Source organism: Seriola aureovittata, chromosome 16 (assembly GCF_021018895.1).
Source record: "Seriola aureovittata isolate HTS-2021-v1 ecotype China chromosome 16, ASM2101889v1, whole genome shotgun sequence".
In the NCBI taxonomy this organism is placed as follows: Eukaryota; Metazoa; Chordata; class Actinopteri; order Carangiformes; family Carangidae; genus Seriola; species Seriola aureovittata.
In genome coordinates, this window is record NC_079379.1 from 17,438,500 (window position 1) to 17,455,391 (window position 16,892).

The 16,892-nt window shown below is 40.1% G+C and overlaps 2 protein-coding genes across 2 annotated transcripts; one reads left to right on the top strand and one right to left on the bottom strand.

The window, feature by feature from the left end:
* Window positions 1–5: 5 nt before the first annotated feature.
* Window positions 6–7,766, bottom strand: oxnad1 (oxidoreductase NAD-binding domain containing 1). Its single transcript, XM_056399860.1, has 8 exons — window positions 7,631–7,766; window positions 6,923–7,035; window positions 6,646–6,712; window positions 6,416–6,519; window positions 4,309–4,450; window positions 2,123–2,368; window positions 1,833–1,941; window positions 6–1,582 (listed from the first exon to the last, which is right to left on the bottom strand). The coding sequence occupies exons 2-8, from the start codon at window positions 7,027–7,029 to the stop codon at window positions 1,425–1,427; spliced, it is 933 nt and encodes a 310-aa protein (XP_056255835.1). The 5' UTR covers window positions 7,030–7,035; window positions 7,631–7,766; the 3' UTR covers window positions 6–1,424.
* A 6,719-nt stretch (window positions 7,767–14,485) lies between these two features.
* Window positions 14,486–16,787, top strand: LOC130183825 (proline-rich protein 15). The gene is made up of 2 exons (XM_056399546.1): window positions 14,486–14,866; window positions 15,409–16,787. The coding sequence occupies exon 2, from the start codon at window positions 15,429–15,431 to the stop codon at window positions 15,810–15,812; it is 384 nt and encodes a 127-aa protein (XP_056255521.1). The 5' UTR covers window positions 14,486–14,866; window positions 15,409–15,428; the 3' UTR covers window positions 15,813–16,787.
* Window positions 16,788–16,892: the final 105 nt, after the last annotated feature.

Below are 16,892 nucleotides of genomic sequence, written 5' to 3' on the forward strand. Positions count from 1 at the left end.
GTCAATCTGTTTTTTTTTTTTTTTATTTCTTGTAAATCTCACATTACCAGCATAAACAATTTTCCTCATACGAGGAAGAAACGCAAAAACAACTCGAAAATGAGTCTCAGCGGCACAACCCCCACAGAGAGGCGACGACAAGGAGCTCGCAACCATCTCCGAGGGATGTTCAGTGATCCAAGCCAATCAGGGACCACCTAGAGGTTCCATTACCGTGCACCATGGGATACTCACTCCACTCTGGGAAACTGTTCATGGGTATGTGGCTGTGTGGGAAATAGACACTGTGTATGTATGTAATGGTGTGAGTGAGTAAAACAGGCCGTGGGCGATTGTTGTGTTTTTGACTCTAAAAATAAACTGAGTGGTGTGAAGTTTGTATGTGAGTAAAAAGTAGAAACAATCATCACTCCATTGTAACTCAGCCAAACAACTCTAAAATCTTCAGTCCTGCAAATAAATAGCTCTGAGTTATTTCAGTATATATACACCCATGGTCTAACAACACTTTATCAAGTAAGCATTAGAGGTATTTTTATAGAAGAAAATTAGCCACTCAAACACTTGTGTACAGTGTAAAATCACAGTACATGTTGCTATTGTTTTGCACTGATCCTCCATGTAAAACAATAGTTTGACATTTTGGAAATTTTGCTTATTCGCTTTCTGGCTGAGAGATAGATGAGAAGATGAATATGAAGTTGCAGCCAACAGATACTGAGTGAGCTTTACAGATGTGAGTATGCACTTACCTTTCCCCTGTTTACAGTCTTTATGCTAAGCTAACAGGCTGCTGGCTGCAGCTTTATGTTTAGCCGTCTGACAAGAGACAAGACTGGTATCAATCTTCTCATCTAACTCTTAGCAGGACAGCGAAACAGCGAATTTCACAAAAACTATTTCTTTAAGATACAGTATGCTCACATAGGTTAACTGGTGTATAAACATTTAGGTGAGAATACTGGGTAAAACTAAACATTACCTATTAATGTGTTTAAGCAGAACCTCAGTCAAGCAAGTATAGGTTGGAAATAAGATTGAATATGAAGGTAAAATGTATCCATCATACACAGTTGTTGCGTTATTCAGCAAGGAAGTGAGATGGTCAATGATTTTACAGTCTGCTCAGTCTTCCTGTAATGATTATAAGAAATAAAACTCATCTCTTTTGTCTTTATGAGTCAGCTGCAAGCTGAACAGTGGGCGGCCCCAGCGGTCTATCACACATCAGGAACAGGTCTCAGCAGCAGGGATCAGAGAATGAATTTCCTCAGCTGCTTGAGCACTCTTAATGTCCACATCACTGGAATATTTCAGTCGCTTTCCAGTCTCACCACACCCCAAACATCCTCCCCCTGAAGACTACAAAAGGAATCAAGAGTCAGGAGGAAAACCCTGTTGATTTCTGGGAACTGTCTGAGGTTCTACCACCACTTCTCAAAGAGGATCCTGTCTTTCGAGAGGCCGAGGTCCGTGAGGGTTTTTGATATTGCTTCGAGCATGGGCGGGGGCCCGCACAGGTAACACAAAGTCCTCTGTGGGTCCACATGAGCTCGCAACTCCTCCTTGGTGATTCTCCCGCCTGGGGAGACACAAGGGAAGTCAATCAATTAATCATGACTCGGTGCCGCGGCACCTATTCCCTCTGAGTCTCCCACGTGGAGCTTTGATAGTGCCTGTTCTACATGATGACACAGATAAATCAACAAAGAGAAGACTGTGCTACAATGTGACAGTCACTCAATCATCCCAGCTAAACAAAGAAAAGTGTATGTGTAGGAGTATGTGTGTCTCTGTGTGTGTGCGTGTGTGTGTGTATGGGCATTACTTACGGTTGATAAATGGCTCGAGGTGTGGGTCGACATCTGTGCTCTGTTGCGTGACGTGAAAGTCACAGGAGAACTTGTCAGGGAACTCCCGACACGCCTCAGTGATGGAGCTCTGGGAAGACAGAGGGTAGGTAGTAAGACATTTGTCACATCCTTACATACTGCAACACAGCTTCCCTTAAGACTGCAGACATACATATGGACACTGTTGAAAACCCAGCACTGATATTCAGAGTTTAAAAAAATGAAAAAAAATTCCTCATAATCTTCCAAAACATAATTCAAGAACACACCTTGAAGAGCAGCTCGTGGCTGTTCTTGGCGCTGTAGCATAGGTGAGTGGAGCCTATGTTGTAGTCCCGACCGCCTGAGCTCTGGTTGAGATGCAGGAGATCTACGGCGTGCAACAGAATGGAGTACAGAGGGTTGATCCCTACACCGCCGGCTACAAGCAGCAAATCCACAGACGGGTCAGAAGGCGACGGATCAAAGAAGAAGTCCCCACCGACACGCATGGCCACCCTGGAGCCCACTGTACACTGAGATGAAGGAGAGAAGAGAATACGTTCAAAATACAGACGGAGAAGAGAGACATATAAAAAGGTTGGCAGCAGACGGTGTTAAGCTGGACACTTGGACTCTAACTTTTCTGAGTGCTCAGTAGCTCAAATATATAAATTCTACATCAAGTACAGTTTTACATGAACTACATCTAAGACGAGCCTCGGGAAACAGTAAAAAGAGACTTTCAGATCAGCATGCATACACGCAACAAACCTACGCCAAGGTGAAAGCGATTTCACAAATTGCACAGTGAACGTCTTTAGAAATCAAAAGGAGCAGTAAACATGCTTTCATCTGCTTTTGTACACTTGTAAGCACGCGTACGCGTAACAGCACTCGCACTCTTAATCCGCTATCATGGTCGCAACACTTCTGCCGCCTCACAGAGAGCAGTCTGAGCGCAATATCAAACAAAAGGATCATCAAAAGATCCCAGAGCTGAGAGCTGTAAGTCTCAGAATACTCAAACACATCACATCGCTCTCTGTTACTTATTTACACACGGCGCAGGAGCTCAGAGCTATTTATTAGGAGCCATCATCAAACAGTGAAGCTGCAAACAAACACGCAGAGTACAGAGAGGGAAAGGAGAGCTAGGAGAAAACATTGCTCATATTCACAGAACAACTCGCACACAGTGGATTCAAAAAAAAAAAGGTGAACCACATGTTCTTGGTAGATACAAGAGTGTTACACAGCTACTGTGTATTTTGCATGAAAAATCTTTCTATACTTTAATGATATTTTTTTACTTTTATATACCCTGTGTAGATCTTCTGAGCATTACCACATTTTTCAGAGTGTACTGCCCTACACAGTTGCACGGATAAACACCAGCTTCTATTACAGTTCTACATACGGCTGAACAATTAATTTAAATATCATCAAAACTGCAACATGGCCAAGAGCAATATCCAACTCACAGGAGCTGCAATTTCTTTGGTAAAAAGGTCAAATGTGTCACAACATACCAAAAATGAAGCATTGTGGTGCTACAGCGACGCCCCGGCCTACACATAATGTCCTCCAGATGTAAAGGAGCATGCTTGTTTCATACAAGCCCCCCCCCCCCAAAAAAAAATCACTTTTCACTATCTTTTTTCAGAGAGTGAAATGCAAAAACGACACTTCCAACTGAAATCGTGACTCATATCGCGATCACAATATTTTTTGCATACTGTTCTTCCCTAGTTCTACATCAGACACACCACACAAGCAGTTTTAAATTGACAAGTCTCTTGACAGAAATTATGAAACTGAAACACATCAGGGGTCATAAGGCAAAAAAAAGAAAAAAAAAAAGGAAAAAACCATGAAAGCAAATAATGAAAAGGAAAGGAATAATTTCAGAAGCTGAATGAACTTAATGTTCAGTTAGTGTGAATCACAACTTTTTCATTTAGCCTTTTAGTACAGTTAGTGCTTCTGCAGGGTCGGACACAAAGAAAAGAAATTCTGGAAATATCATCTGACTTGCCATTTTTTTTCTGACACTTCACTTTAAGAATATCCAGTGCTGTGATTGTGTAGCAGTGTTTCATTTTTCTAACCATATAACACCTCCCCTTCTCACCACCCTGATCCTTTTGCTCCACTCATTTGCTTTCTGCATCTCTTTTCTTGCACTCACACCTTCAAATCGTTTCATCATCTCTCTCTCTCTCTCACGCACTCACTCTCTCACACACACACACACACTTGCAACTGCAGTCTTCCAAACCATTAGACAGCCTTGTGGATGAGCAAATCTGCTTTTGGAGAATATTCCTACTACTAAGTAGCGATCTCTCCAGGTAACTCTAAATTATTTACCTGGGAAAATTGCCACTCACTGTAACATTGTAAGTTTTCAATATTATATACGTATATTTAAATGATAACTATATATCACGGAGAGAGTGTCTACCGCACTCACCATAGTGTGGACCCAGTGTGCTGGTGGGTGTTTGGTGTATTTTACGGCCAGTTCAATGACCCCCTCCCGCTGCAGCAAACCCGGGCTGGAGCACATGGAGAAACCTCCCACCTTCTCCACGCCGGGGATGAAGAAATCCACCCTGCGCACACACAAACACAAATCATAAGAGTCAGACAATGATCAATTTAGGCTTAAACCTGGGAAGTGTCCCACAGATTAAAAAAAAAAAATGTCTGTTTAATCTAAGGTGACAATACTAAGTCTGACTGAGGATGTGCCGATTTCAAATATAACTGGGCTGAATTGTATTATATGTAACGGCATGCACATTGTTGTTAAACATAATTACAACCATCTTATTTAAACCATAACCACCATATTATTTGGTCTGGAAATATAGCTGACTTTCCAGATTTCTGAACAATAGTTAATTCAAGAGTGAAAAGGTGCTGACCAGAGGGTCAGAGGGTGAACGAAGGTAGAAAGGTGACCTCTGACCTCAGCGAAGAGAGCAGTGGTTCCAGAAAGCAAGGAGAACAAAACCAAGCCAGATGTAAAGTTGCCTACTAGTTAGTTTTTTCAAAGTGTAATGACCCAGTCTTATATCCAATGTGGTCGTATCTGTCCGTCAATAAGCAGAGCGGACTACAACACAGCCCCCCCCCCCCCCCCCCCCCCCCCCCCCCCCGCAAGAGGGAAACAGCAATGCTAAACAGTTGGGCTAATGTTCCACTAGCACAATGACCCACTGTTAGACTAGAAAGAGACACTGACTCCACAACCCTCAGAGGCATCATAAATATGGATCTGCTGTGAAGATGCACACATATGTTCCACCCACCTCCTCCACCCACCTCCTCCACCTCCTCCTCCTCCTCTCCCACCTGGAGACCAACAACTAAACAGTCCTTTTTCCTCAGAAACAGTGAAACTCAAAGATTTCCATCTATTTAAATTCATTATCAGTCGCCGCAGGGCAACTGGCTGTTGGTTTTATATCTCACCACCGCCCACCTACAGTATGGGCTCATGTACATGTTCTGCATGTGCATGGTACACCAATTAACACTGGCAACACAGACCGACAGACACAGACTTTGGGAAAAAACAGCTCTTCACAGAAGAAGAAGAAGAAGAAGAAGAAGTTAACTTCTTAGTATGATAATAAGAGAGTTGCTGGAAAGTTCTGTTTGAAAGCACACACTCCATACCATACCCTCCGGTATAGCTCTGTTAAACAAATCTTTGTAATATAATAGTTATGTCACTTTCATTTTGATGTACCATGGAGCATTACATTGTTCAAGGTCCGTCTTTAATTACATTTTGTTGTAAATGTACTTGATAATTGCCAGAGACACAAAGCTGTGCTATAGGCATCAGTCCAAAACAAGCCACCGTCTAAAGCAGCTTTCAAGTCAAAGCAGCAAGCGCATGCAACCCAGTGCATACAACAGTTCCCCACACAAATCTATGAGTTAACTTGATCTTATGAAGTCCCCAACAACTATTTGGTTTGTCCTTATTTGACAAAAACCTTTGATCCTTGCTTTAGTTGACGCAGTACATTCCTTTTCTTCATCTTATCAACAATAATCTTGAGCTGTGGTGTAAGACTGTAAACTGTTTACTGTAAAAGTTTTGTATAAGAAAAGAAAACCACCAGGCTATTGATAGGACAAATCAAGCACAACATTACCACCTTGTGGCTACTATGAGCACTACAAGCGTTATGGAACAACTCAGAGATGTTTGACAAAGTGAGCTCACGTAATAACCTACATTTTTTTCTGTTAACCTCTGGTTCATGAAGAAAGTATTAACCTGGCAATTTTTATTTTAAAGTCCCCAGAGACAAGTTTAAGGAGGCTAATGCAATGCATGCAATGTTGGCCGATTGGAAAGAACAGGAGATAAATAGCCTCAATTCTTTTTTATATTCATTTGCCCCGAGAAGAGAAGTAGCAAATAAAAAAACACATCGAAACCAGAGTAACGTTCTCATTTCTCTCTGTCTCACTGGTGCAATACCTCAGGTGTCACAACACAACGTGTTCCCTAACCTGACAGAAAATGTTTAACAAGTTAGTGAAAGTCTACTCACCACTGTCCTGCTTTAAAGCTGAAGTCTGGATGGACGGCTATCCTCAGACGTTTTACTGTCTCTGACTCATTTATGATTCCACACACTTCAGCTGGATACAGAGCCTGTTAGGAGTATACAAACAGGTTAATAGTCAAAGGACGAGTTGTCAGTATTTGATGCAGTCGCATAGTGGCACAGTTGATAGATAAAGTCAAGACGAAGAAATTTATTTCATAATATCAACTTACATTTTGTCTGGAGTTGCTCGCTGTCTTCTCTAGATGGTCCATTTGTCTTTTGGAGGACATGTTTCTTCTAATAAAAATGATATGTTTTTGTCACTTGCCTTGAATGTCACATATCCTCTTAGAGAGTTAGTTAAGAGTGGCAGCAGTCTTATATGACTAGCAGTTTAGAAAAAAGCAAGTGGACATTGCCCTCACTGTCAGCAGGCTTGAACCAACTTAAAGTGCCAGTTACCAAATTACAAAACAACGTAACCGGTACAATTCAGAGGAAACTCACCTAGTGACGGTGCTGGGGCTCAGGAGCCGGCGGCAGAAGAGACTGGCGGCGGGGCCGGACACACTGAAGCTTCGGGCAGCGGAGGACAAGAAACATGGGACGCTCATTGCGACCTGGGTTGATATCGGAGAAGAGCAGTGGACATCTGGCATTAGCTGTCAGCGCCGGAAACTGTCATTTACGCTTTAGCATCACATGTGAAAAATATGTTATCTTTTAAGTTCCCTCTCCACTGATGAACAGTGTTTACTTACGCTGCAGATTAAACAGCTGAACCCCTGAACAATGTGCTTCAGTTAAAACGTCACCCCTCTGACTGGGAGGGCACCGCACACCAGACTCCGCTCACAGAATAATCTAGTATACCTTTACATTCATGTGAACTAAAGTCCACCTAACTACACCAGAACATGCCCCAAGACCCCTGAATAAGTGATAATGCTCGCTGCCACCCACCGTGGTGTCTTTTAACAGGCAAGGAATTACATAATAAGAGGCAGGCAGCTCCTAAAATGTTACACTCTGATTAAAAACCGGTCATGTGTATTATTGTACTAATTTTCAACAGAATTTGGTGTCAACTCCTCCGTCATGCGGATGATGGTTAGCTCACTAGCTAAAGCTGCTAGCATGTCAATGTCGGTGTTGGCTATTTGACAGACAAATTTCAACACTGTAAACAACGAGCTGTTGAGCTTATTTTCTTACCGAGATAATAGACACTCTGTTTTGTTCAAATGACGTTCATAATATCCCCCAGTATCTTCGGGATAACCTTGGTTATGTTATAATTACATGACACGGGTTACGTCTCTTCTTCTTTGGTGTTGCACGGCAGCTGGCGTCTTCTTCTGCAGAATTAGGTGATTTGAATGCAGTTTGTTGAAGCAGCGCCCTCTTCTGGACGATTGGCCTTTAGTCCGTACCCGAACACAGTAGGTTAATAATTTTCAGACGTTGACAGGTGTCTGCAGAGTTTTCATATGTGTATTTATACAAATTCAAGATGTGTCAAACATTGTTTCTGTTAAATGTTTTAATAGTAACTTGTCAGGACTCAGAAGTTAAAATATCCTCACATCCCACTTTGTTTGTTACAAGAAAAAAAATTCATTGGAAAAAAATTGTCACATTTTTTTAAAAAGATTAAAAAGTAATATTGCATTAAGAATACAACAAAAATGGATAATTATTTACTTGGTAATAAAATAATTTAATATTTATATTTAATGATAATAATAATAATGTGGTAATTGGTAATTTGGTAATTTTTCTGCTATATCATATCATTCTTCAGAAAGTAGCATGTAATTTTGTTAACTTGCTTGTGAGTTTTGCCATTAGACTTTTTTTTTGTGGTGTGTTCAAGTTTTTATCACAAGGTGATGTAAGGCAGAGCATCAGTCTGGGTCCATCAGTAGTAGTTCTTTGACATTAACTTGGTGTTTCTGGATTCTGACTGCTGTAGAAATATTAGTCAGTCAGAGGATGTAAGGCACCAAAAAGACCAAGAGAGGGAGAACTCACACTGATTTAACACTGAGTGGCAATAAGGCCAGGCAAACCAAATGCACATGGAGCAGTCAAAAATACTCTATGTAACATAGGGACAGTCTTTAACATTCTTATGTGATGACTCCAAACATGATGACTGAAGCAATAAATCACTAATTAAGATGGTGGAGCTCATCTACTTGTTGCTGGGTGAGGCTCTGCCTAACACCTGGCTGTCTAGAGAGGGGCTGATGGAGGATGTAAAGATTGCCTCACTGACCTGCAGCCTCATAGCCACAGAGCTTATAAACCATCTCAAACTTGCTGTGAGTTTTGCAGCCAACACTAACACTAAGGGATGGGACTCCATATAACTTTAACATCTAAACCAAAAGAGAGGAAACAGACGGAAAGACAGCTAACAAAGCTGGAGCTGCGTCTGCAGGAGGAACGAGTTCAAGCCAGGAAGGAGGTCATCTCTGCAGACATAAGATAGATAGATAGAGATAATTACGGAGCCGCAGAACTTGAAAAAAAAAAGATGAAGAACAAGTTGTTCTCTTGGCTCTGTTAATTGGCTAAGTGGAAGAAAACATAGATGCACAATCCCAAAGCTTGTTCCCCTTGTTCCCTTTTTTTCTTTTTAAAAAAAAATTCATTTCTTGTGTTGCATGATTGCTTGTGTGTTGTGAAGTAGAAGTTTGAAATAGTTTTTTATTGCACAGGGAGCCAGACAAGTGAACTACTGAAATAAAAAGGTCTGACATATTCAGACCTGGGAATATTATGAATGTTTTGAAGCTTCTTACCTGCACAGGATCATCTACACTGGTGTGAAAAAGAAGGTACCTGATTCTGCTTTGGTTTAAAGTTGTATGGAAGAGAGTCAATTTTGTATCATGCACTGAGGCAGTATGTTGGGCCTTTATGAGGAGTAGTGTGTGCTGACATGTATGGCTGCCCTCCTACTCTCACCTAAGGTGGTGAAGCTAAATCTAAATGGGTGCTGGAATAAAATCTGCTAATACTGAAGCTTTTGTTTTTACTTTCTGAAGCTTTCAATTCCATTTTTGCTTCAGTTATGTCTTGGAACAAAATAAAGAGAGCAGCATTCTATGTTGTCAATCACATTTTGAAAGATGTTTAACTTTAAAATCACTTCAGGGGAACGTTTGGCAGAATTTGTGGTTTTTAGTGGTAAAAATGAATTCAGAAAGTTCCCAAAAAGGTTCAGGATTGAATATTTGATATATTTCTTTGTGGTAGTATTTCGACACTTATGCAATTCAATTGAAAATAGTCACATAATAATGGCAAATCTCCAAAGTCAAGACATTATAACAGGTTAGCTTAGACCTTCAGACTTTCGGTTTAAAGGGCATGTTTAAGGTTGTGGTTTTGTAATCAAAGGAAAGTACTCATAGGTACAGTATCCAAACCTGTTTGAGTGCATAGCTGTATTTTTTTTTTTATATACGTGTGTGTTGTCCTGTTGTCTGTCTATTAAAAGAATAGCACTTAAGAGTAACCCACAATAAATACAAAGAAAATAACCAGTAAGTGTTAGATTCCTTTCTGCATTCCTGAGGGTTTCATCTTTAGCGTCTGCAGAGCTAATAACAGCTGGTGCTCGGGTGAGTTTCAGCTGCTTTGCTCACAGTGTAATGACTGTAAAAGCAACCTGCCAAACAATGCCATCCTCAAATCAAAAAGCACAGTGCAATAACTCAAAACTCATTTTATTCAAAACAACACACGTCAGCCTGCTCAAACCAAATGCTCTGGAGAAGGCAACTGTTTGTTTGTCTAGTTAGTAGCCTACAATTTTTCTATTATTTCTGATCTGTATCACCCTCAGTCATGAGCTGGAACATACATACATTTGTTCATCTGTGACATAAACAGTCCCTAATGGTTTGTGCTGTCTGAGAGGTTTAGCAAAAAAACGGTCTGCGTTTATGTGTCATCACTAGTCTTAGATACATTAGCCACTCACTTTGAAGGGTTTTTTTTTTTTTTTTTCGTAAGCTGACTCCACCAGTCTGACTGGCTGCCATCCTGTGCTCTTTCCCAGGACTAGCACACCTTGGTTCAACCTGTTGTTCAATACTGTACAATGACAAAAAGAGATTTTCAGGTTTATCATTTCACAATGACTCTACTGGACTCATATGCACACGGCACATGCACAAGGCAAACACATTTCCGTCATCACATAAAGAGAGACATGTGTAGAAAGGCGTGTGTGTTTTGAATTGTGCGCATCTGAGTGAACACAAATATTTATACATGGCTGAATGAGTCACTTTTATGTGTTCAATGTGTCAATTTATGACCTCGCTAAGTCATGATCAGGCCTTCTTTGAGATTTGATAGTGATTATGACATCATCAAATACAATACTACTCACAATAAATTGTAAATTGACAGTTTTACTTAATGTATTGACATTAAAAAAAATTCTTTAGGCGATTTAAATCAATCAAAATATACAATCCTTTACAATACAATAAATTAATAAATTATATTTGACAGTCCAAAAATGTATGATTGTGCCTACAGCAGTTTAGAGTGGGTACCCAGTGGCTGAGAGTACGTAACCTCTCCATCCTTGATCAGGACTGGTGCTTTCTCATGGCTGTGTGTGGTTGCCATGGTGAAAAAAAAAGTGTTGATTCATGTTATTCGTAAAGTCACCCATTTCCCAGACGGGAAGAGATACAGGTGGATTACACAATGAAATCCCTGTCACTGTTTCAATATCGCTTGACAATGTTGTGTAGTTTTCTGCACACATTCCCCACATGCCTCTCTGTCTCAATGGACAAATACTCAGATTCTTTATCTTAATGGATGTTTTTCTTTATCGGATGTGGCTGAAGTTAATGATCAACTTTCAGTGAGACTACCTGTGGTATTATGGGGAGGGAAGTAGATCTGGAGATACTGGAAAGACAATCAGAGAGGCAAAGCAAACCCGAGAGGTGATATAGCAAGATGACATCCTGTGATTATGATGTTGTTTAGACCACAAGAAGCTGTATCCATGAGGGTTGTGGTTGAGTAGTGAACATGGCAGAAGAAGCGATCCAAAGACATCAGCTTGTGCTTGTACAGTTTTCTGACATTTTACAGACTAAACAATTAATCTATTTATCTGAAAAATAACCAACATATTAATCAATAATGAAAATAAGAGTTAGTTGTGGCCTCAGAATATTCATCATCTGTGTGATCATCTGCATCTGCATCATTTTCAGTGTGTGCAGCTCCACCCACCCACATGTACTAATGTACAGTGTATTATAGTGTATTATTACCACCATTGTACAGTGTATTCAGCACAAAGTATGGGTCAATTTATTTATCCATTTTTGACATTTTTTAAGTCTATTTAAGCTATTGTTTATAGTTTAGTCTACAGTGAATTGTTTCTCTATCTTAGTTATTTTTATAGGTGTGTATATGAGTTTGAGTGACTGGGTTTCGACTGGGATGGGGGCTGGCAGGAGAGGGAGTCCCCCAGGTATTCAGGCCACCCTCCTGAAGGAGGGAGAGAGAGAAATGGCAAACATTCCTGTTGCCACAACAACTTTCACTCTAAACTTCAGTAGAGGGAAACTAAAGGCATTCCCTGATTCCTCCCTCCTCTCTCTGCTTCTGCCTGTATCTGTATCTGTATCTGTATCATCTGCACAGCCCAGACCTGGTCTTCCCTCTTGGCACCAACCCACACAGAAACCATTTGGCCAAGGATTACAAAGTCATAACAACAGAAACTGAGTTTCTTAGCATAACGTCATGTCTAGAAGATGTTATTTCCTCATTTACAAGGATCCAATGACACTTTGAAACTTGGCTTTGACGCAAAAGAAAGTTTAAGAATAAAAGGTCATTCCATTTGTGATGCATTTTAACCCTGCACTAATATGTGTGTAATAATGTACATGACCTCAGCTATGAATTAAGATAGGATTTAAATTCGAGTCAATGAATATAGAGTGCAGATTGCTAAAACTTTTGCTCTACTTCTCAGAAATATCTTGCACACATGTAATGCATATGGTAAATGTGATTTTTTAAGAATATACCTTGAGAATGTTCATTACAGAGAATTAGCAGATTTAGGCTACAGAATATACCCTACATGTTGTGTATTATACTGTATGCAGTTTTGGTAATAAAGCCTTGTGCAAATTTTTTAAGTTTCATCACAACATACACGCACATTTATCTTGTGATGCATATCACCAATTATTCAATGATTCACCCACTCTCTGACCTACAACTGCTAAAAAATATCTAGACAACTCCTTAACTTGGTACCACTTTTGAATTAGGCACACTTTATGGGGGACAACACTAAGGACTGTAACTAACACTGTTATGGTTAACAAACTGTTAAGTAGCCTATATGTTTTAGTAACTACTAATCAGTCATAAGGGCAACAACACATTGCCATGTTGTGAAAAGAATAAAAAAGATTTGGCTGGTACATTCTGCATGAGTCTTGCTTTGTCTTTTTAGCTCTTCAGTTCATCATGGGAACATGTCCAACAGACCGCTTTTCAGAATAGAGCTACAGGGCATCAGGAGGGCCAATCATTACATACAAACAACTTAATTAATTGGTGGGAAAAGTATTCAGATACTTTTCTTAAGAGAAAGTAATGATACAAAGCACTGAAATACTCAATTACATGTAAAAATCTTGCATTACATTACATTACATTATCAGCACAATGTTTTTAAAGTATCAAGAGTAAAATTTCTTATCATGCAGGAAGGTGGCCCCTATACTGTCATAGTCTTAAATAATGCATCACTGGATTGTTATTACTAATGCATTAATGTGTAAATAGCATTTTACTCTTGTAGCTGGTCCAGATGGAGCCAAATATAAGTACAATATACTGCTTGGTTGTAACTCTAATGATGCATCGGTCATCATGGAGCAGCCTACTTGAATATATGCACTTTTTTTACTTTTCACTACTGCAGACTGTATGGATTATTGTGATGACCATTAATTAATTAAGTACTTATTAGCATGACTGAAGATATGACAGCTTATTAGATAGTGAGAAACTGCTAACTACTAAGGTGTTTTTTTTCAATCTTGTGAAACAAAGGTTCCAGCATGTAACTGATCTACTATTAGACATTACCTCATAAGGGTGATATAGAACCTGTTACACATTTTCTAACAATGTCATTATAATTATAACTGAGTATTGTCTTTTAAAACCTTTCAAAAATGCCATCTGTGTGTCTCTATAATGGATATATGTAACTTCATACTAGGTTGCTGATGATGTATCACGTGCTGTATTAAGCTCTTATGGGCCGTGGTTAATGTGTCCTGCTCATGTGTAATTATCAGGCAGTCACAGTCACACAGGCATGAAAATTACGTGAAGAAACTGTTAAAGAAACTGACACTAGCGTCGGACATGAAAATAGAGTACTGGGACAAGCATCCGGACGGTGAACATGTGACAAGTACCCCAGCAGGTGATGTTGGCGTCAAGCCAAACTGCTTCCCCTCACTTAATGTGAATTTACAACAACAACAATTGCACGTCTTGTGCAGTAACGTCATTTCAGGAGATTCCTGGCTTCTTCCTGTCGCGTGCCCTCCCCAAATAATAAGCAATTTCAACAAAGGGTCTCATTTTAAACCATGTAGCCTAACTGAATACTGCTCAGCACAACCTGTTTTGGTCGGTGGCTATTAATACCATCAACATCGCTGAATAAACTTCTCACTGCCCCATTCCACTCTTTGCATGACAAGCCATTGTTGCCTAAACTGCTGGGCGTCCAAAAATGGTAAGCTCATATGGTTCCCTGGCTTGGGTTGGGTTCGGCTGATACAAAGGGCTCTGTTTTTTTCTTATTCTGTTAGGCTACTGGAGAGGTACACGCTCCCATGGGGTATGTTGCCAAGCAACCACAAACCCCACCCCCCTTACTGCAGTAGATTCACCTGAGCGGTGCTCACGTGACCGACTCTGAGATTTCATCCAATCAGGAGTGAGGACAGGTGCTTCGAGGTGAGAGTTTCGGAGGCGGAAACCTGCTGGTTCAGTAGACGAAAGCCGCTCCTCCTTATAAATGTGTCAATTCATATGTACTTTTCTGGAGAATTACCGAAGAAGACAAGAGATATTTGAGTTGAAGAAGAGAAGAAATATTAAGGTTTTCACAGGTGGGAGATGTGAGGAGTCCGGACACCTGGTTCGTGCATGAAATGGATACTGGTGCGACCCTTTGAGGGACTGTCACAATTGTTCTGAGAGCTGCACCACTGAAGAAGAAGAAGAAGAAGACGACACGGAACTGTCCTGTGGATTTATGTCTCAGTACACTGTGTGTGACAAAACCAACAGTGTGACATTTACATTTTGATTTAGTTCAAAGTGTCTACATCAGCTGTTGTAGCTCAGGTAAGAGTTCTTGAGTGCTTTTTCTTTTTTTCTTTTCTTTTCTTTTTTTTTTTGCTCATTGTTCATCTGTGAATCACGGCCTGGTTTGTTCTTCTGTTCTCACGACTCATTAAACCAAACCAGTTTTACAGAAAAGCTAAACATGGTTACACTAGTTATTCATAGGTTTAGTTGGCTCACCAGTGTAAAATGGTTATGAGGAACGTGAAATTAAATCAGGATATTTTATAACACAAACATTTTCAAAATTAGACAGAGTAAGTCGTCATAGTCAGACAGATTTATGAAGATATGAAATACAATGAATGCTATGACAATGATGATTTGACAATGTTTTATTTTTGTCAGTATCCTAATACTATGACCATATTATTAATTTTAAAGGTATTAATTTTATGTTTTATAAAAAGACGTGAGAGAACAGGTAAATCAGGAATGTCCACTCAACTAAAACAATGACCTTATAGAAGAAATGTCATCAACTACACTAATATTAATGTAGAGAACATCTGAATACTCATGTTTTCTGTTCTCTGTTCCAGTTTCCTCCCTCCAGTCAAAGATGACAGAGAGGACCCCGTGGTGGAAGGCATTCCTGCAAAAGAAGAAGACTGGTGGCCCCAAGGATGCAGGTGCACCCCACAACTTTGGTCCGGACTTTGACCCTTTTGCACCACATCCGGAGAAGCAAAAAGAACCCGCCGCCGCTGCCTCCAAGACCACTGGTGACCAGTCCCAAGGCTCCAGCAAGAACTCCAGCCTACTCAGTGATGAAACCTTTGACGACTCCCACCTGGAGTCGGTCTTCAACGAGCAGACGTGTCGCAGGAAAATGAAGGTGTCGCGCTCGGGTCGATTTAAAGAGAAAAGGAGGGTGCGCTCGAGCCTTCCTATACAGGACAAAGATACAGAGAATGCGGCGTCAGGGAAAGATGACATCCGGTGACGAGGAGGAAAATGAGAGAGATCAAAGACTGCTTTGCTTTACTACGATGCTTGACAAGAAGGAGAGGGATTTGAGCACATGAAGATGCTTGAAATTCTTGAGGCCTTCCATAAGGTCTACTGTGTGTTGGTTGTGATGGGGATGATGGACATTACAAGGAACATTCAACTTTTAGCCGGAAACTGCAGGTATAAGGTTATATGGTACAAGACATATTGAAACCGAGACTTGTATGTGAGAGGCTCTGAAACAAAGATAAGTGACATGAAAAGAACGATTTGAACCATTTTGTGAACAATATCCCATAATCAAAGCCCAAGTGAGGAGATACAGTAGTAATGCAGTGAGCACTTAAAGCCCCAGTATAGCTTAAGTCCCACAGTGTCCCAGTTTTAGTCATTGACGCTGTCGTCATCATCGGGCAACTCATAAAATGACCTACAACCTGTTTGAAAGCACAATCATCAAATGTCATTTTCTAGCAATACAATACTATATGCTTCAAGAAAATATTGTTTTATAAGATGTTTACATTATTTCTGTAATAAGAATAATATATGTTTAATAATGAAGGATAAGTATAATACTTTTACAATGCTTTTACAAAAAACATGTTGATTCTAAAGGGTTAGAAGGATAGAAGGATGTTTTTTTATTAAGGTGTAAATGATTTCATTAAGTGTGGAAAAAAAAAAATCAGCTAGTGGAAGAAATTAAGAAATGTTTGTGAGTAGCTTTGAGTCAGACACACAACACTTGCCAGCAAAATGCATAAAACATTAAATGAAGGAAGAAATCCGGCATGTTTTATAACATAATGGGTCCTAAACAAAGCTACTGATATTGAAGTAAGTTAATGTCGTGTTTAACTTGAAGGAGATGTTGCCATGTAGCTAAGGAAGTGTGATCCAGTCACTGATGTAGTTTGCTTTACAGGACTACTGTATTTTGGATCACCTGTGAAATAAATCTGATAACTGCTACAATCAATCCTATGCGTGTGCGTACGTGCATTTGTGCTTCATTATCATCAGCTGCCACGGCAGGAACAAGCTTTGTGGCGTCCCTCTTGGGAAATTT

Excerpts from the sequence above, each read along its gene's own strand:
- LOC130183825 (XM_056399546.1), top strand. The coding sequence starts at position 15,429 with ATGACAGAGAGGACCCCGTGGTGGAAGGCATTCCTGCAAAAGAAGAAG.
- oxnad1 (XM_056399860.1), bottom strand. The coding sequence starts at position 7,029 with ATGAGCGTCCCATGTTTCTTGTCCTCCGCTGCCCGAAGCTTCAGTGTG. Across the intron at positions 6,520-6,645 it reads CGAGCAACTCCAGACAAAAT|GCTCTGTATCCAGCTGAAGT; the intron begins GTAAGTTGATAT and ends TACTCCTAACAG. Across the intron at positions 4,451-6,415 it reads AGCTTTAAAGCAGGACAGTG|GGTGGATTTCTTCATCCCCG; the intron begins GTGAGTAGACTT and ends GTGTGTGCGCAG.